This window comes from Chaetodon trifascialis, chromosome 7 (assembly GCF_039877785.1).
Source record: "Chaetodon trifascialis isolate fChaTrf1 chromosome 7, fChaTrf1.hap1, whole genome shotgun sequence".
Taxonomy (NCBI): Eukaryota; Metazoa; Chordata; class Actinopteri; order Chaetodontiformes; family Chaetodontidae; genus Chaetodon; species Chaetodon trifascialis.
The window spans coordinates 26,215,528-26,235,483 of record NC_092062.1 but is presented as its reverse complement, the minus strand read 5'-3'; the positions used below and the strand labels follow the sequence as shown (position 1 = coordinate 26,235,483).

Here is a 19,956-nt window from a genome sequence, read left to right as displayed (position 1 = left end):
GAATTCATCACATTATTTAATAATACCATTTTTGTATTTATATTGAAATTACATGGAAAACACCATTACATGCTTACACAATTGAAAAGCCATTATATAGTAAACCAGCATCTTAATAAAACTACCCTTTTCTCCCTGATTGATATCCCATTGACTTCCACCATTCAGTGATCCTATATCATCATCTGTAAGGAAATACATAAAAATGTATGAAATTTAGGAAGCAAGCATCTCTCAAATTACCTTTCTCCAGTGACGCTAACGCTGCCTTTATAGAGGTAAAATAATTGATGATCTTTATGGACCTCTGCTGGCAGCCAGGGGGAATTACAACAACAGAGGTTATAGTGGCTGTGGCCACTGTGCACACTAGATAACAAAATTCTGAATGGTTAATATGATTACATCATCAGTTTTTCATCAGTCCCAATGCGTTTTGTAAAGAGAAAAGACATGGACGGCATGCCAGTACAGCATAGGAAAGAACTCATTATTGTATACATTTGCTTATGAATATAAATACACCATGTATTAACGATGAGGTCACCAGAATATTCAGTAAGGATGACAAAGGTTGAGGTGATTCAGGGCAGGGAAATTGTGCAGATCACATTATGGAGTTAGAGATGGGAGATCAGTAATAATGAGAGTAATAATGGAAGGGGAACATAACACTGTATGTACTTCATTGAGGATTTTACTGAGAGAAACCAACCCCACAGAAAGTGAAGATTCCTCCGTCTCACAAAGTTTTAACAGGATTTACCAGTTATACTGCCTCTCTCACCAACAACATGAAATACATAGATGTGCTATCATCAAGGCATTTCAGCTTGTGTTGTTCGTCTGAAGTCTATTTTCTACGAATTTCTAATTTGCAGATGAATTAAATGTTTTCGTCAAGTGTTTTTTTTCTTTTGCAAATGAAGGATATATACACTACCTGGCAACCCGTGGTATAATCTGGTGGGCATGCTCTGTAGTCTCGCGATATTCATGCGGTCACTGCCTGATAGGAATAATGGCCGCCTTCGTAGCAACGGCTGGAACAGGGAACAACACAAGAAGCATATCAGAGCGTTTTAGCTGACCAGGAAGAGCATAAATTACTGGGCACCCCCTCCTACCCGGTTTTCAGAACGGATGGGTAGAGGGGGTCTTGCCAAAGGGCATAAGAAACGAAAGAGACACGGAGGGAAAGGGACGAAAGCTAACACTACCTTGATAGCTAGCGATAGCTGGCTATCAACACGGTTGTCACTGCCGGGGAGCAAACCCGAGTAGCCCTGACAACTGTGTGTCGGTAAGCTTGAAGGAAACGGTGACTAGACGCTGGAGCGTGAGATCAAACAACTGGCTTCTCGCTAATATGAGTGGACCAGGGCAGGACAGCGAGCCAGAGGCGAAAGTCCTTCTCATCAAGCGGCTTTACAGGTAAATTGGCGAGGCCGTTTGCGTAGCTAACCAAGGTGCTAATTGAACGTTGTTGCGCTGGCTAGCTTAGCTAGCCAGTCAATGTTTGCTAACAGAAGACAGGGTCCACCTATTCTTTCATTCAGTAACTTGTCACGACAGTGAGTAGCTCAACATCCCAGCGCACTCTGACCGGGTAGCCCGCACACTTTCTGTTGTTGTAGCATGAGTTAGCTTGCCAAATCGTGATTTAGCTGCATTTGCTATTACCGCTCTTAAAGAGAAATGAAACTAAGATTTTTGGTAGCTAGCCTGGTAGCCCGCAGTATTTGAGGTGGCATTTTCTTCGGAAATCAATAATTGACTAGTCATTATGTTAATGGTTTCCATTGGCCATCACTACCCAGGGCTGTCGTGGAGTCTGTGCACAAGCTGGATGTCATCATCGGCAGCAAAGCATCCTACAGAGAGGTCTTCAAGCCGGAGAACATCAGCCTTCGCAACAAGTATGTCCCACTGTCTCAGAAGTGTGTGTGTGTGTGTGTGAGAGAGTGTGTGTGTGTGTGAGAGAGAGAGAGAGAGAGAGAGAGAGAGAGAGAGAGAGAGAGAGAGAGAGTGTGTGTGTGTGTGTGTGTGTGTGTGTGTGTGTGCGCGTGTGTGTGCGTGTGTGTGTGCGTGTGTGTGTGTGCGTGTGCGCGCGTGTGTGTGCGCGCGTGCGTGTGTGAAAAGATGCAGGAGTGTAATTTAAACCTCATGTGCCACATGTAATCACAGTGTCATCTGGCCAGTTGTTCTGAACATGATTATGTTTTGTCCCCACCTCCAGTTCATTTAGCTGACTGGACTCTGTGTTATGCTGCATGGTGACACCGCACAGCATCTCTGTTCAGAACTGGTATTCTGTATCCAAAACCATTTAATCCACTTAGCAGTAGAAACATGCCTCATGTATCTAATCTGACCATTCGTGCTTCAGTACAGTCGATTGATGTCTGTGAAAAATGTGATCTCTGCAAGACCAAACAAAGAAGGTTAAATATACAGATTTGTACTCAGTATTACAGCCTGTGAACAGGATTGCAGTCGTTATTTTAATAGTGGATACAATTAACCAAAAGGCCTGAAAGAGAAAGAGGAAGTTGGAGGTGAATGTGAGGAAGAGGCTGTGTCTACGCAGATGTAGAGACGGAAGAGATGGTATCTCATACCGCTCAGTGACTGCCTTGGGTCCTAGACGGTCTGTCAGTGTCACTGGGGCTACACCTGGATCTCAAGTGATTAGCTAATAATTAGCTAATGGGCATTTTCAGTATTTTCTTTCAGCATTTTGTACTCTAAGCAATCAATCAGTAAACTCGTCAGATTAATCCAAAATGAGATTAATCTTGTGTTGCATGTGTATTTACACTACAGTAGAAGGGCACATCCATCCTTGACCACCTCTGAATGTGGCATGAGTAGTCAGTTTCCACTGCACGCATTTTGAGATAATTCGACACTTGTATTGAGAGGTATGCACTATCAATCAGTTCTCCCAAGACATTGTTTAGTTTCAGTGCTTTAGTCTCATATTGTACTTCACTTGCAATTGGAATAATTTGGTACCTCTGCAAGATGAGGCTCATGTTATGGTTGAGTGTTATATTATCGTCCTCTCACTGAAGAATGGATAACTCAAGGAGAGAAGCATCTCTTCAGAGATGAGATCATGAGAAATACTGCATGTCAACTGTATTAACATAATCTTGTCACATGAAGTGGAGACTGAGATTTCACAATATTCTGGTCAACAACTCTGACTTCTGAGTCATTTTACACCGACTGTGTGAGTCACAGAAGGGAAAGGCACGCTTATCAGTGATGTCACAAATACTTCTCTTTGTTTGAGAGTAACAGAATAATCAGGTGTCACTGATGAGTTGTCCAAAAAGTAGCACTGCAGCTCATTGTTTCATGTTACTTAGCCCCACCAGTTCATGTGACTGTTGGTCAACAGCTGCCTCTTTAACGTTTCCATGTGTGTATCTGTTTTCGTTCTGTGTGTTTTCAGGCTGAGGGAGCTTTGTGTGAAGCTGATGTTCCTCCACCCTGCAGACTACGGCCGTAAGGCTGAGGAGCTGCTCTGGAGGAAGGTTTACTATGAGGTCATCCAGGTTATCAAGACCAACAAGAAGGTAACTGGCCCTGCAGCTGTGCCAGAAAATCCTCTGTGCACGTGTCAGCCAACAAGTTTTTCCATTGTTAGCTGGCTCGACATCCTGGCTGCCACTTAAAGGTCAACTCTACTATGACATCTTCCATTTTGCCTCGTAGAGTACCAAGAGTGCGCACATGTTATGCCTGGGTGGTGCCAGAGGAAATGAAACCCCTAAAATGTCTCTTTTGTGCGATGTACTATATGTACTATGTACTGATTTCAATGCTTGTGAACTTAAATGCTAAAAACCCTGAATGTCATCAGCAGTTGAGTTTCAGTCATTTGTTGCACATTTGTTTGAGTTATACACATCCAAGTTAAGTCTTTTCTTTAAGGGGAACTCCACTGATTTTACACATCAAAGTGTGTTTGCAGGTTTTGTGGAGTACTACTACAAACTGTATGAGGAAGAGGTTGTAAAGAGAGAGCTGCTTGACAGCTGATGAATTGACTCGTGATGCTGCCTCTAAAATCTGAAGGTGTTAGAAAGAAGTGATCTTGTCTGACCTCTGTAGCCTGCTGCTTCTCTCTGCGTGAGGCTAGCAGCTCATAGCTATGTTAGCCGCTGCTAGCATAACACACTGTGATTTTATTCTTGCTTTTTTTCCCACTTTCTTTTTCAGTAAATGTTTCCTTAAGGCTTGTCATCTTTATACATGTGCCGTATATTTTAATAATCCATGCTTTTGTGTCCTTTTGATGATTGTTGTAAACAACCATATGTATGCTACGTGCTTTCTCTTTATCATAGTTGTCTGGTCATGTGTCTAACATCTTGGCTTTCCCCTCTCTCTCCTCCTCTGCAGCACATCCACAGTCGCAGCGCTCTGGAGTGTGCCTACCGTACACACCTGATCGCCGGCGTGGGTTTCTACCAACACCTGCTCCTCTACATCCAGTCACATTACCAGCTGGAGCTACAGGACTGCATCGATTGGACCCATGTCACAGACCCACTGATCGGTCAGTCGCTCGAAACACAAATTCACACGCAGACATGCAAACATGCAAGCAGCATCTAGTCTCTTACTAAATGTTGAACAATGTGTAACATTCACACGTACAAAGAACAACAAATCTTGATCACTTGTAGGCCTTTCTCACTGAAGATGTTTCGATGTGTCACACTGGGTAAAGCAAAGGTGTGAATAATAAAATCAGTGGTGGCTGAATTCTGTTTAGAACTCGTATCAGGATCCTGGTGTTGTGCAGGCTGGTTCACTTTAATGTCTTACTGGAACACGAATAGAACCACCATCACAACCTGCTGCTTTCCTACTGTAAAAACTCATAATGCTGCTGTGGTGAACGCCATTACAACATAGTTTGTTTCTAATTTTTAATGCACTCTATGCTAATGAGAAATGAACCTAAATCCACAGACTTTCATTGTGAAACAGATGTAAATCCCATTCAAATGGTATTATGAGCAGTTTGAAACTTGTGGATTTATTATTTAAACCGCATAAACTCCTGGGGGTTTGACCCCATCTACAGCTGAAATGTAAAATGTACTTTCACCCTCCAGATACTGAACAGTGCGGTCACACTGTTGCATTTACACCAGGTGTTCATGCGTTCATTGTCCAGGAGTTCAGTCTGTATCAGATGTCAGTGTGGCCTCGCACTATTCAAAGCAGACAAATAGGTGGAGAAGTGCCAAGTCGGTCTATTGTCAGCACAGAAAGAGGCAGGTGCGGGGTCACTTACGGTTGTGGTGCTGTGCAGCCTGTTGTCGTCCTTTGCCTCGGCTGAGCTTGCCTTCCACTGTGGTTTGATACAAATACATTACAGAGATTTCATATGGAGACAGAGATTCTGTTGGACCCTCAACGGGTGCTTAATACCAGGGGTGAATAAATGTGTTTTCTAGCTTCAAGTGAAAATCGATCTTATCAAGACCAATTCATAGTTTCTTCTTGGATATCAACGCCTTCGGGACAGAGAAATGGCGCCATGAGTAGTAACTGGGCGCTGTCTCTAACATTCTTGCTTTGCTGGAATTTAAGCTCTTTCATCTGTTGCATAACTCAGAGTCGTTTCGGTAAGTGCGTCAGCTAAACTTGTGTAATTGTTTCCCCCCAGGCCGAAAGAAACCAGTGTCAGCCACCCCCAAGGAAATGGAGTGGGCACAGATGGCCTGCCATCGCTGTCTGGTCTACCTTGGAGATCTAGGTAATAACATGATAATAGAATATGAATTAATTCCTCTCGCTGCCCAGCTCGTAGAGGTGTGAGACAGCATGTGTGTGTCATTCAGCGTGGGAAATTTTGGCTTAGCTGAAGAGTGTAATTGGCAGGATGCCGTCTGGTCGGTTTAGACTTACGTGATACAGAGATGTTCCTATTTAGATAGATTCGACATTATTAAATGAAATTGTGTATGCACCATTTTAGTTTGCCTTCAGTGGATAAAAGAAAATCCACACAATTGTGTCCACAAACATAATAAATAAATGATGCTTGGTATCTTCCACCATTCCGACTGTTTGTGTCCATGTTATGTTCATTTCATAAGCAAACAAAGTGTTTCTTTTTACTTTTGTCTCTAATTTTAATGCGTGTTTCCTCTGCAGCCCGCTATCAGAATGAGCTTGCAGGAGTGGAGGCTGAGCAGCTGGCAGAGAGGTTTTACCATCAGGCCCTGTCTGTCATGCCACACGTAGGTGAGTGACCGTAATCCAAGATGTCCCGATGCAGCACTCTGCTGTTCCCGTGGTCGGGGAGAACCGGGTAAACTCTGTGGTTTCTTTGCAGGAATATCTGTTTTGAAAAAGCTGTGGAAAAGCTTTCATCACATGTAATTCTCTGAGTAGCCACAACAAAAACAGGAATGTTAAATCTCATTGTTGAATAGAAAAAAGAAAGCAATTGAAGAAGGACGCTGACGAATATAAATTCTGTTTGTAATGTTATTGTGGAAGAAAGTGATGTTCAGATTGCAAACGCATCATTCATTCGAACACTACTTAAAGGAAGCCATTAGACATTTTGGCTAATACGTTTATTGGCTTTCTTCCCGAGAGATGGATCCATCCCAATCGTGTCTGTGAGCTGAGGTTTGAGCCAGCAGCCTGTTAGCTTAGCTTAGCTTGGCGTAAATACAGGAGACGGGCAAACAGCCAGCCCGGCTCTGTTCAAAGGTAACTAAACCTACGACTAGCACCGCTAAAGGAAAGACAATAATAACAAGAACAATGTGAGCGTCCTTACTGACGAATGGTAATCAGTGTTTCTGTCTTCCACTGTCATCGTTATGATTGTGGTGTGGACTCTGCCATGCAGAGTTTATAAAATGATATATTTAAAGTTATTGCTATCGTTCTTGGTTGGCCGTTAAAGCTCACTAAAAACAGGGTCTGATTTACATATTAAACAAGTAAGATCTAACTTGTTGATTACTGAATTTTAAAGGTTCTGATTGAAATGTTTTGTTAGTCCTTGCTTCTGTTGTGCTGAAGGGACACATGGAGTCATCAAAATATTTGGTATCGTTTCAGGTGTTTCCTGTGAGGTTATTAAATTGTATATTATTTGGTATGAAATCGAGCTTTACTACAGTGACTTAATGTTTCTTGCTGTTAATAACTTGTTTATCCCTTTCTTCCCTCACCTGTCCACAGGTATGCCTTTCAACCAACTGGGCACACTGGCAGGGAGCAAATTCTACAATGTTGAAGCAACCTACTACTACCTACGCTGGTGAGGAACATTCGTACATTCACGCACAAACAAAAACAGTGCAACCACAATCCAGTAAGCTAAGAGTGTTAACACACATCTCGTCTGTGCTAGCATCCAATCGGACACCCCCTTTGAGGGTGCCTATGGTAACCTGAAGCGCCTGTTTGACAAAGCTGCCAAGATGTACCACCAAGTGAAGAAGCAGGAAATGAAAAAGCTGTCTCCATCTCGACAAAGGTCAGCAGGGTTCGCAGCGTTTCAGAGCGTCTGAAAGATCTGCACACACATGAAAAGAAATCCTGAGAGAAATGTGGGAGAACAGCTGTTGATCAGTCCCAGCTCATGCAGCGTGTAACACCCCGTTTTAGTCGCTCGAGTTAACTCTTAGTGTGTTTGTTCACACACATCCATAAGTTCCTCTGAGGCCTCCTCAGATCACGAGCCCACTCTGGACAGCAGCGGTTGTACTAATAGTTTCCAGCAGCTTATCTGCTACAGATTGGTCTGCAGTAAACACAATGTTTTGACTTCTTTTAGCTGACGTCCCAGAGCAATTCTAATCTTTATCTCTAATCTTTAATTGCATCATTAGCGGCTGGCTTGCCTTCCATTTGAATCACAAAGGCACTCTAACCAGTGGTGAGAAGAAGCAGCATCTCCCTGCAGATGGGATTAGATAATTGATGATCCCTGTGGGGAAAATGGATTGTTGAAGTAACAAAAGTAACAGGAATCAAACACGCACACGGGAGTCAAAAGACAAATACGCACACGAATGAAGGACGTGGAATCATTTCAACAGATAGTGCCTGATGTGTAGAGGGAAAAACACAGCTGGGAGAGAGTTCAGGTCGAGGTCGCGTCATGATTCTGGTCTAAAGGAAGAGTGGAGTGGGTTGCATGTCAAAGTGCATTATCAGCAATGTTTGATGGTTCATTTGCACAGTTTATTTACCATCAGGATTATTTAGATTACCTTTGTGCATGGAGCAAGTGAGGTTAACAAATTCTTTTCCCACATGGTCAGAAAACGATGCTGTTTTTGTGTCACTGACATTGCTAACGCTCAGCTGTGGTGTACATCTATTGTCCACGTTTCGGGTATTATGCTTAGTGGCTTTTCTGCCAGCGGTTAGATGAGAGAGATACCACACTGAGTGACCTCCCCCGATGCTGGTAGGCAAAAGTAAAAGCAGTGACACTGTACCAAAATGCTACGTCTTGTTCAGAAAACCTCAATTCAAAGCAAAAACATCTGTAATCTGTGATTTCTTACATTTTTCTATGATGTTTTTGCGCAGATCAAAAGACATCAAGCGCCTCCTGGTGAGCTTCATGTACCTTCAGAGTCTGCTGCAGCCCAAGAACAGGTGAGAAATACGTTTTTCCACATTTTTAAACCTTTTTATTGGTGTGTGAAGACTAAAGGAGAACAGTCTGTCGTGTATGTTTAATGATTGCCACCTGTAGTATCGAACCTCTTACCTGCACCAGTGATATCAAAGACAAATATTTGGTTTTGTGAGTGTGAACCAAGGTTAACGTTACACACCAGGGACACAACACGATGATTCCAGAGTTTACTGCCTGTAGAAACAAACTGATTTGTACTGTAAGATGTACTTGTAGTTCATGAGCAGCAGAAATGAGCTTATCATGAAACCTGGTCACCTGACTTGGTCCACTGAGCCTCATTAGTATCATCCTTTAGTTGTTCATGGTCGTGTTTAGCTTGTGTTTTTAGTGCATCCTTCATTTTCATTGTGTCGCCTCCCCTCCGCTGTCTCTGTGCAGTCTGATGGAGACGGAGCTGACGTCACTCTGCCAGTCGGTGCTGGAGGATTTCAACCTGGTGCTGTTTTACCTGCCGCTGCCGACGCATAGCGGCACTCACCACTCTCCCAGCGAGGAAGAGGAGGAGCAGCAGCACGCTGACAGCTCCTGCCCCGTGCTGCCCGACACCCTCGTCTTCAAGATGGTGGTCACCTGTCTGATGGTGGTGCACAGCCTTAAGAGGGGAGGTCGGTGAACGAACAGTGACTTATTTTCTTCAAATGTTCAAAAGCTGGCATTTCACTGCAAAATTCATAGAAGATGAAGAAGACACCAACCAGACTTAATGTTTTATCCGTGGAGCTGTGAGCTTAACTCGCCAAAACAGCCACGCCATTCTTTCCAAAACACCCACTAAAGTCGTCGCTGTCGTTTCTTTCCATCAGAAGAGGATCTGTGATGGACTGACTCCCAAACTGAAATTTGGACATGAGTTTGAAATTTTAAAATATAAATCTGAAGAAATACAACTTCAGGTTTTGGATAACTTACAGTTATTGTTTTTATTAGAGCCTCACCGATACAGGATTTTTCTTTACCAGCCCATAGCATAAGCATTTTAAAGAAGTTTCCCTTAAATTTACAAGTGAATTTGACCAGAAATGTCCTGGGCAGGACTTTTTACTGTGAAAAAGTAAACTTGTCACTGCTTTCTGGTGGACAAACCATAGAGCGGTGACACTGTTTGACCCACTGAGCTAATATCAGTTGATATAGTGACCTGTTTATTTGGCTATTTATACTGAAAAATCACCAGGATGTTCATCTGTATAACAGTACAAAAAGTAATTAAATTTGAAATGTGCACATCTTCTAACAAATGCTGTGTTGTGTCGTCAGGTTCAAAGCAGTACAGTGCATCCATAGCTTTTACTCTGGCGCTGTTCTCTCATCTGGTGAACCACGTCAACATCCGGCTGCAGGCTGAACTGGAGGAAGCCGAGACGCAGGTGCCTCCTCTTCACACCGACACCACAGGTGAGAGAGGAAGTCCCTCTGTCCATTTTGGAGAGGGGAAAGAAAACAAATGCAGCTGCAAGTAAATTGAAGGCTAAAATATACCTCGTAAGTCAGCACAGTGCAGGAAATCTCCCAGCCATCGCCTGCCACATAGATCAATGCATCAGTCCCAGTGTGTCCTCATCAGCAGTATCTGTTAGCATTAAAGTGCTGCTCTTTGTGGTCGGTCTCTTTTGGGAGATCTACAGAAGCATGTGAAGCTTTTTTAAGTCACGAGCAATTTAACGTTCAACGCGTTCATTCTCACTCAGACATGCTCTTTGAGGAAAAAACCAAGTGGAGAACATTTGTTTTGTAATCTGAAATCTGTTGTTCCAACAACCTGAATGAAAACAAGAAAAGGCATTGAGCTTTTCTTCTGTGGTTTAGATGACCTGGAGGTGAGGGATCCGTCGGCTCCAGCGACAAATCGCTCAGATGAGAAGCCTCTGCAGAACGGCTCCCTGGAGCAAGAAGATGACGAGGAGGAGAAGGACGAAGATGGCTGTGAGAGGGTGGGCGCCAAAAATCATAGCAGCGTGGAGGAGCAGCGCAAGATGGAGGAGGAGAAACAGAGGCAGAAGAAGAAGTACACCCGCCTCTCAAGACTCCGCCGGCGCCGCTGCGCCCGCAAGGACACCCGCGGCGAGGACGAAAGCGACCTGAGCGAAGGCTTTGAGAGCGAAGAGGACGAAGATGACGACGACGAGAGGAGGGGTCACGCCGAATCAGCAGGTGGCACCACGACGGGGACCCCGCCCAATCCTCCACCTGTCAGGAAGGAAACTAAGAGAGAACACCTGGGAGAGGAGGGCAGCTGGGGGAGTGGCTCGGAGGAGGAGGAGGAGGAGGAAGGAGGAACGGCGTTTGACGTAGAGACCGACTCGGACATGAACAGCCAGGAGTCTCGCTCAGACCTGGAAGACATTGAGGACGCAGAAAACTCAGACAACTTGGAAGGGCAGCCGCGGGAGCACCAGGACCAAGAGGAAGATGAAGACCAACCCAAGGAGGAAGGAGGCGACAGGGACGGTGACACACCTCCAACCACTAACGGGCCTCACCTGCCCAGCGACTCCAGCATCAGCAGCAACCTCCAGGCCATGTCCTCACAGCTCTTCCAGGCCAAGCGCTGCTTCCGCCTGGCGCCAACCTTCAGCAACATGTTGTTGAGGCCTCAAGCCTCATCTTCCTCTGGGATCCCCACCCCTACTGACACCTCTGCTCCCCCCTCCCAGGAGACACCCCCTCCTCCTGGGGATTCACCCTGCGATATGAACCCTGGCACTGCCAACGGAACCAACGACAATGGTAACGTACTTTTTACCTCAGTGTTCGTGTGTGTGTTTGCTTTTCTTTCCTCATCGGGGACGTTTTCTTCTTCATGGTTCTTTTTTACCGGATTCACAGAGAGCTCAAATCAGGCTTTGTTGTTGTGTCACCTCCTCTAGACTTGGACTCTGATTCGGAAGGCAGCCAACACAGTACTCAATCAGTGCACAGTGAGAAGACCCTCCTGGAGAAGCTGGAGATCCTGACCAATCAAGGGTTGATCCAGGTGGTGAAGGTCTTCGTCGACTGGCTAAGGACAAACACGGACATTATCCTCACATGTGCACAGGTGAGCGGGCAGAATCTCCTGCTTGGTCTATGAAGCGTTGATGTTTTAGGACAATATTTAATAAGCCGGTTCTCTCTGCAGAGTTCTCAAAGCCTGTGGAACCGACTGTCTGTTCTGCTCAACCTGCTACCAGATGGCAGCAAGATGCTCGAGGCTGGTGAGCTGCTGTTCCACTGCACTGCTGTACAGCTCAGGCACAACAGCGTCTAGATTTTGACTCCCTCTAATATTAACATATCCTTTGAGTTGCTGGGCGAAGGCGTTAACTCAACCACTCATTTAAAGGAGCCGCGTTGAGACATTTTGGGAGCTGCGTTTATCTGCTATCTTGCCAAGAGTTAGATGACAAGATCAATACTGCTCTCACGCCTGCATGCTAAATTTAAAGCCAAAGCTAGCAGGCAATTAGCTTTGTAAAATGAGGAAACTGCTAGCCTGGCTGTGTCCAAAGATTAAAAAAAACCATCACCCTCCCAGAACCTCAGAATTCTACTAATTAACACGTTTTATCTAGTTTGTTTAATGCATACAAAAACTGAAACATAAAAGCGATCATTTGTGATTTGATCATGGTGAGGACTCTGAAAACTGGCCCAGACAAGAAATAGTTCCAGCTTGTCACAACGTCTAAAGCCACAACTTTTTGTCCAGATTAGACAGATTTTTTTTTAAACACTGGGCAGAGCCAGGCTAGTGGTTTCCCTCTGTTTCTATTCTTTATGCTAAGCTAAGCTACTCGCCTGCTGGTTATACCTTCATGTTCAGGATACAGAGTGGTATCAGTCTTCTCAACTAACTCTCTGCAAGAAAGCCAATGACTATTTTTATCATTATCAATTTTGTTTGATGTAAAGTTGAATCCTAATATTATGAAATCATAATGCACAGTAATTTTTTCTCATGCTGTTTAAAATAATAACGTGAAGTTAAATATTTAACATGTGTTTAGTAGATATTTTCTATGTTTAATGTTAATTTTGGCCGTATCTCTGAGCTGTGATCTCATCCCTTCAGTGTGCACTCACTCATCAGTGCTAGCGCTCAGCTCTCACGCTGAATATCGCTCTCCCTGTGTCGTTCTTACACACTAATGACTTCGCTGTGAGTCTGCTGCTCGTTTATTTATTTATCCGTGTGTGTGTGCTGCAGAGCTCGGTCTGAACACTGAGGTGACAGAGCTGTTAAATGAGTGCGAGCAGCCCGGTTTGGTCCAGAGTCTGCTGCTGCCTGAGGATCTGGCTCTGCGGCACCTGCCCGCTCTCAACGTAGCTCACCGCCGCCTTGATTTCACTCGCCGCAACCCCTCCCTCAGCCCCCTACAGGAGGTACACACACACACATACACGCGTTTAACACTCCCCTGACATCACCTTATAAAGTTGCTCTGGGGAGCGTGTTAGCAAACAGGTGCTAGCTTACACACCCAGGAGACACAGAGCGTTTATTTGGAGTCATGTTGCTGGCTACATAACAAATATACTGGAACTCAAATATTTTACTTTCCATAAACTCCTGAGGGAAATATCTGGCTCTTTAGCAGCTAAACGCTCCTCTCTGCTCGTAGCTGACTTTGTCTGCTGTTTGGTGGTGGGCAGGTATGTTACTGTTGGTTTTATGAGAGCTTCATCGCTGAAAACATCTGCTGCTGCGGCCAAAAACAGAACTGACGAGAGCAGTGAGACTGAAGCAGTAAAACTAAAGAAATGAGTTCAAAGATGCTAAAGATTTCTGTAGAGCTGAGGAGAACTGCTGAGTCAGGGCTGTGGGGTCAACACGTTTCAAACACGTTGGGAGCAACTAAAGATTGGGAAAGATGGTAACAGGTGATAGTCTCATGATTGGGTATGAAAGGGGCATCCTGGGAAGCCTCAGTCTTTCAGTCATCATCCTGTCTTTATCAGGACGTGTTGAGACACTGAAACATATGAAGACATTTTGTAGTTGAGGTGGTATTTTCTAGTCAAACGTGCATAATGCTCAAAAACATCTTCTCCTCTGTCTGTCCTCCAGTGTGTGGTGCGAGTGTGTTGCATCCGCAGTTTTGGCCACTTCCTCACAAATCTCCAGGGCAACGTGCTGCACTTCAACCCGGAGGCGGGAATCTTCACCAGCATCAGCCAGTCCGAACAGGACAACCTGGTGCAGCAGGCCAAGGCCCAGTTCCGAATGGTGAGTGACATCTGCACAATGACGAGAAGATCCACAGGTGTCATTATCGTGTGTGCTGTTCAGACAGTGAAAATGTGGAGAATTTTTAATCAATGACCTGGAACTGAAATGTCTTTTACTTGTGAGCGAAGCAGCTGTTCCTTCTGATGTAGACTCTACTGCCTTTATGTTGATTTCCAGGCTGAAGAGGAGGCTCGTCGAAATCGCTTAATGAGGGACATGGCTCAGCTCCGTCTACAGGTTTTTAACGTTACCGCTCTGTCCGCTGACTCTTTATGTAGCAGTGACATCACTGCCAAAGCCTCAGCCTTAGAGAGATGGACAATAGTGAAAAAACAGCATTTGTTTTCTTTTGTTTGTGTAGAAAAATGTATTGAAAGAGATTACAGAAAGTTAATATCATTACCTTTTTATTAAGTTTGGACATTGGCTGTTGTGAAGAATGTTTGCAAGGAGGCATCTGGTTGAGTTGACATTAACATGAACCAGCTAAACCAACACTGACTTAAACAGTGTAGGAACCCTGTGATCATCATATTCCTGTGACCAGAAAACTCTGATACACATCTTCCATCATCACACGTTTTTAATCACGCTGTCTGCTCCTTGCAGTTGGAGGTGTCGCAGCTAGAGGGCAGCCTTCAGCAGCCTAAGGCCCAGTCATCCATGTCTCCTTACCTGGTGCCGGACACAGCTGCTCTCTGCCAGCATCTGAACCTCATCCGGCAGCTGGCCGGCAGCGGCTGCTTCATCATCATCATCCCACGAACGGGTCAGTGCGCCGGTTTAATCCTCAGTCTGTCCTGAGCAGCATGTCGTGTTGTGTTCAGGTACCCGTGTGTGTCCCCCACTGATGTTAAACAAGGCAGATAATGGGGATTCAGTGATTTACAGATACAGTTTTCATGACCTCTGACTTTACTTTAAAGGGGGGCAGTTGCACAAAATATATGACAGACTTCCTGTATTACAGAAATAAATCTTACATTTAGTAATTTCACATAATGTCACTTCATGTCTGGCATTAAATCTAACGTTGACATTATGCAGAACACACACACACACACACACACACACACACACACATATATATATATGTATCAGGGTATCTGCAGATTTTGAAAGGCCATAAAAGATGTTGAAAAAGTCTTAAATTTGCGATCATTTTATTGTTTTATTTGCATGTGATTGCAGGGTCTTGGGAGACGTTTCACACCCTTTAATGTGATGATGTTGCAGCAGCGGATTGTGCTGTTAAATCCTTTTATTGTGGAGTTTCAGACCTGAAGCAAAGACTGCCAATACAGTAGAACAAAGCTCATCGTCTCTTAATGTGCAGGAGTTAATTAGAGCTAAAACTTAAATGAATTAATGATTTTCAGTTGATCAATACATCCGTCCATTTTCTGGTGCTTTTTGTGGGTCCAGGTCGAGTTAATTAAATTAATGATATCATTTGGAATTAGTGGCATGCTGGAGGGGAGTACAGAGGAAAAGTGGTTTAGGAGTAAATAATTGGCCTTTTCAGCCCTCCTGCTTTGGTAATTTGGCCAGATGATTGTGAAACAGGTATTAAATTGGATTCTACAGAGTCTTACATTTGTGTCGCAGAAAGCCTGATACACACAAGCACATGGCGAGACACACGTGTAATGCCAAAGAAGGATAATTACTCTGGATGTCTGGCCTCAGATTTTAGTATCAAGCACGCCCAGAAGTCTTTTATTGAGTGCAGCAGATTTAAACCCAACGCTCGGCCTTTGTTTTTGTGTGGTGTCAGTCTCACTTCTGTCACCTGCCTCACAGGCTTAATCTCAGTGACTCCTGTGTTGTAGTGATTGATGGACTCGACAGGCTGAAGAAAGAAAATGCCGGTGCGAGGGACGGCATCCGCTTCCTGGAGTCTGAATTTCGCAAAGGAAACAGGTGGGTGAAATCTTTTGTTGTTTCCTCTGATATGTTGAACACAAACCTCACTTTTTCCTAAATACCCAGTATCACATCCTCCTGCAGGTACATACGCTGCCAGAAGGAGTCAGGTCGAAGTTTTGAGAGAGATAAACTGAAGCGCCAGGACATCGAAGCCTGGTAAAGCCGCTCCCCTTCCACAGTTAACCTCCGTTTGTTTTCTCACACTCGCTGGACGAGTCTGACTTCTGCTTCGATTTGTCCTTTTTGTATTTCCAGGCATTTATACAAGATGGTGGACAGTTGTCGTCAGCTAACAGTCTCCCAGAGCAACGGAGATGAAGACACAGCGGGCATGGTGACCATTCTCACTGGCGATCAGGTGGAAGGGCTTTGCACTCGGTCAGCAGCGATGAAGGTCGGTCACTCGCTGGATTTTGTTGCTTTACAGACCACAAACTGTTTTCCAACAGGTAGAGCTTCAGCTGTGTTTTAGCAACAGTGCTGCCTTCACTGGAGGAGGTGAATGTTCTGTCAATTTTAAGCTTTATGTGCTCGACCTCCTGTTTTCATACAGATCCCAAATCATCAGGCGATTTGCATGAAAACAGGAGATAAATAAAGCACATTAAAACTGACAGAGCATCATGGTAAACATACACTGTTACCATCAACTTTCAGAGAGTATGCAGGTGTTAAAAAACGGCACTGATGAGCAGTGTTGTTTTTGACGGCCCGTTTTAATTTTAGTCTTAGTCTAGTCTTTGTGTCAAGCTGTCATTTTAGTTTTTAGTTTTAGTCATGTTCATGCTCCTATTAGTGTAGTCAAGTTTCAGTCGACTGAAAGTCTGAGCATGTTAGTCTTTTTTTAGTCAGAATTATCCGTGACTGTTTTTGTTTAGTTTTAGTCGACCACAACTGAGGACATTTTAGTCTAGTTTTAGTCAATGAAAATTGCATTTTAGTCTCTTTTTAGTAATGCAATTCTATTTAACCCAGTCAATATAGTATAAGTACCTTGTAGTATAGACGAAACCAAAATTTTCTTTTAGCCAAACAAGGTTGTCTTATTATTATATTATTGTTACCTTATAGACTGAAGAATACATCCATTCCAGACATGAAGACGCTCTGATTTGAATTTACAACATATTTATTTTACCAAGCAAAGCCGGCTGGCCGGCCATCAGTCCCGTTCTCTGTTAGTTGTCTGTCGTTAATGCTAACCTACCGCAGCTGCATCTTCTAAATAACGCCGCGAGCGGGAACTAATGCCGTGACGTCGCTGCGACTGCGCAGTGCGACCTGATGCAGCCCCTGAAGTGAGACACAGGAAACAGAAATACTGCAGAATAATAAGAACAACGCGACTAAATGAGACGAAATAACTTTATAACATCAACGAAAATGAAGAGACATCTTAGCTGAGTTTTTATTTTGTAAACCACATTTAGTCTCGTTTTTATTCGTCAACAATATTGCATTATATATTTAATTACAGTTAACGTCACATGACCAGCATTTACGTTGCGTCTCGTCTTGTTTTTGTCACGTGATAAAGGTTCGTTGGCGACGATATTTAGTCATAATTTTCGTTGATGCAAGCAACACTAATCTGATGAGGAAAACTAAAAGTAAAAAATTTCACATTTAACAACAGATTTCCTGTATTATTGTCGGTCAGTAGTGATTTGTGACAGATATGTTGGTGTATACTGTATGCCAGCTGATAAGTAATAAGAAATGTCAGCACAGAAGTAGTTTTCAGGTTTTTTAAACTCTAAAATGTCCTGCTCAGTATCCGCTCAGCCTACAGAAATTAAACCTTTAAGGGTTCAGTTTACCTCAAACGACCTAATTCATGCTGCCCAAACGCACCTGAAGGCATGAAGTGTTTACACCTGCTCCAAAAGGCCACACTTAGTAAAAGAAGCACACTGACGCTTTATGCTTCGTGGATTTAACCACCATTTTTAATCCTTCTCTCTCATCAGACTTGTCTTTGCAACATTTGCATTGGCCGTTATGACTAAGAAATGCATGTAAGAGAAATGTATATTAACAGTGAGGACGGGTTTCATAGCTCTCATTCTGTATTTATTTGCATGTCTGCTCTTCTGTCCCCGGCCAGGCGGCGATCCAGGCGGCGGGCTCGGCGGGCATGGAGCTGAAAAACATCGTGGAGTTCTACCGGCAGTGGAAGGAGATCGGCTGAGAGGTCAAACGGGAGGGCAGCTGTCGGCGCTGCGAACAGCTGATCGATCACAACACTCGCTCCCTCTCTCTCTCTCCCACTCTTTTGCTCTGTGTGTATCTGCGTCTCCAAAGGCAAAAAAACAACTCAAAAGAAAGCTGAATCGAAGGAAAGAGTTAAAGCTTAGAAGGGTGGAAAAGTTAAAACAGCGGAGTAAAAAAAAAAAAAGAGGAATGCGGGCGAAACGGCGCTATAAGAAACAGCAGATCTCCCACCTCCCACTCCCATTCCTAAACATAAAGAGTGACCCCTAGTGGTCGGGGTGCGGAAAACGGTGGGGGGACGCTACACAACTTTTAAGTGCCCCTGGTTCACACCCTAACCAGGAATACACTGTATATGTTAGCAAACGAGTACATACGTGTCGAGAGAGAAACCACACACACACATAAACACGTTCATGCTCAGATGAGTCCATATAGATATTTAGAGCAGTGGTTTGGATTTCCCTTCCCTCCCCCTCCCCCTCCCCCTCATCCTCCCCCTCCCCCTCACCCTCAGTCTGCATTTGAGAAACAGGGTTTAGGACCTGCAGGTCTGGCAGGGCTGCGTTTAGGAAAGTCGAGGGTGTGTGACGTCAACTTTGAGACAGAGGACACGCGGTCTGTCCGGCGGACACCTGAGGCCTCCATCCTGACAAACCAACCAGGCGTCTCGTAGGCCTCGAGGAAGGGACGAGGAAGACAAGTGTACACTTCTCCAGGATCGGTTTCTTTCCTCTGTGGCTTTTCAAAAACTTCATTTGGTTTTGTTTTTCTTCATTTGCGGTGTACTTTTGTGACCAGTGACTTATATATTGTGCTATCTCTGTATGAGACGAGAAAAGGTGGAAAAAAAAAAAAGAAAAAAAACACAAAAAAAACATGGCAGGTGTCAGCCTGTTGAAAGTTTTAATTTGGATTTTATTTTTGTACCCAAATGATGTTTATTTTGCTTTTTGTAAGCTAAATCTGAATGACATATGCAAGAATGTTTAAAGGTAAGGGACGGGCTTGCTGTCGTACGCTGATCCGCTGAACAAGTCCTTCAGTTCTGAACGTTAAAAAAAACAAACTATAATCCAGAATTTATTGAACAAGGTGTCATGTTAGCAGGAGGAGGCAGGCGGACGGTGGTCAGCCTCATGTTGTAGCTTGTCAGAAGAGAGGGGCCAGCTGACTTTCCCAGAGGAATGTGGGTTGTGTTTGGACCCCTGTAAACTCCTAAAATGTGTCCCATCTACATCACCATCTCCATAGTGACTGTCCCATCATGCACAGTGCAAAAGAAAACCAGTATATGTGTGTGGCCATGCATTGAACAATAAAAAGATACTCGTATAAGATGATGGCGTCTGTCCTCTCACCGTTCTCTGTGCAAACCACCTCTTACTGTGTGAACAACAGTCAACGCAGCTGATCGAGAGACGGCTCGTTGGCAGGTTAGATCATGGGTTAAAGGAGCGCAGTCCCGAGCTGTCCTGAACCCCATGGCGCTTTTATGCCTGATAAAAGATGCTGATGCATTATGGGAAATGTAGGATTTAGCTTGAGCCATGCAAAGTACTGTATGTCAGGACATGTTGACTTCAGCTTACAAGACAATAGATGGCAACAAATGATAGTAAGCAGTTCCACTTATTTAAAAAGAATGTTTCAAATAAAAATTAAGAAAACGGTAAATTCGGAGTGTCCCTTTAGTCGCTGAAGTCATTTATCAAGCCAAACGTGCCAGTTTCAAACACTTTTCTGTGTCTGCTGTGATTGGACATTGAATATTTTTGCGTTTGGGGCTTTGAAGACATCAGCTTGGGCTCGGAGGGTGTTTTTCACCCTCCACACTCACCCTGCGTGTGAAATCCTCACGGTGAACCTGAGATCTGAACCCTCAGCTCCTCGT

The 19,956-nt window shown here is 44.2% G+C and overlaps 1 protein-coding gene across 1 annotated transcript; it reads left to right on the top strand.

Moving 5' to 3' along the window:
• Positions 1-989: 989 nt before the first annotated feature.
• On the top strand, positions 990-19,405 carry smg5 (SMG5 nonsense mediated mRNA decay factor). Its single transcript, XM_070966393.1, has 22 exons — positions 990-1,434; positions 1,821-1,919; positions 3,464-3,587; positions 4,417-4,573; positions 5,696-5,785; positions 6,187-6,276; positions 7,234-7,312; positions 7,406-7,531; positions 8,596-8,664; positions 9,089-9,315; positions 9,968-10,105; positions 10,517-11,437; positions 11,578-11,747; positions 11,829-11,904; positions 12,897-13,072; positions 13,758-13,916; positions 14,097-14,156; positions 14,529-14,688; positions 15,752-15,842; positions 15,930-16,004; positions 16,104-16,242; positions 17,956-19,405. The coding sequence occupies exons 1-22, from the start codon at positions 1,370-1,372 to the stop codon at positions 18,037-18,039; spliced, it is 3,375 nt and encodes a 1,124-aa protein (XP_070822494.1). The 5' UTR covers positions 990-1,369; the 3' UTR covers positions 18,040-19,405.
• The last annotated feature ends 551 nt before the right edge of the window (positions 19,406-19,956 follow it).

Excerpts from the sequence above, each read along its gene's own strand:
- smg5 (XM_070966393.1), top strand. The coding sequence starts at position 1,370 with ATGAGTGGACCAGGGCAGGACAGCGAGCCAGAGGCGAAAGTCCTTCTC. Across the intron at positions 6,277-7,233 it reads GTCTGTCATGCCACACGTAG|GTATGCCTTTCAACCAACTG; the intron begins GTGAGTGACCGT and ends ACCTGTCCACAG. Across the intron at positions 15,843-15,929 it reads GAATTTCGCAAAGGAAACAG|GTACATACGCTGCCAGAAGG; the intron begins GTGGGTGAAATC and ends ATCCTCCTGCAG.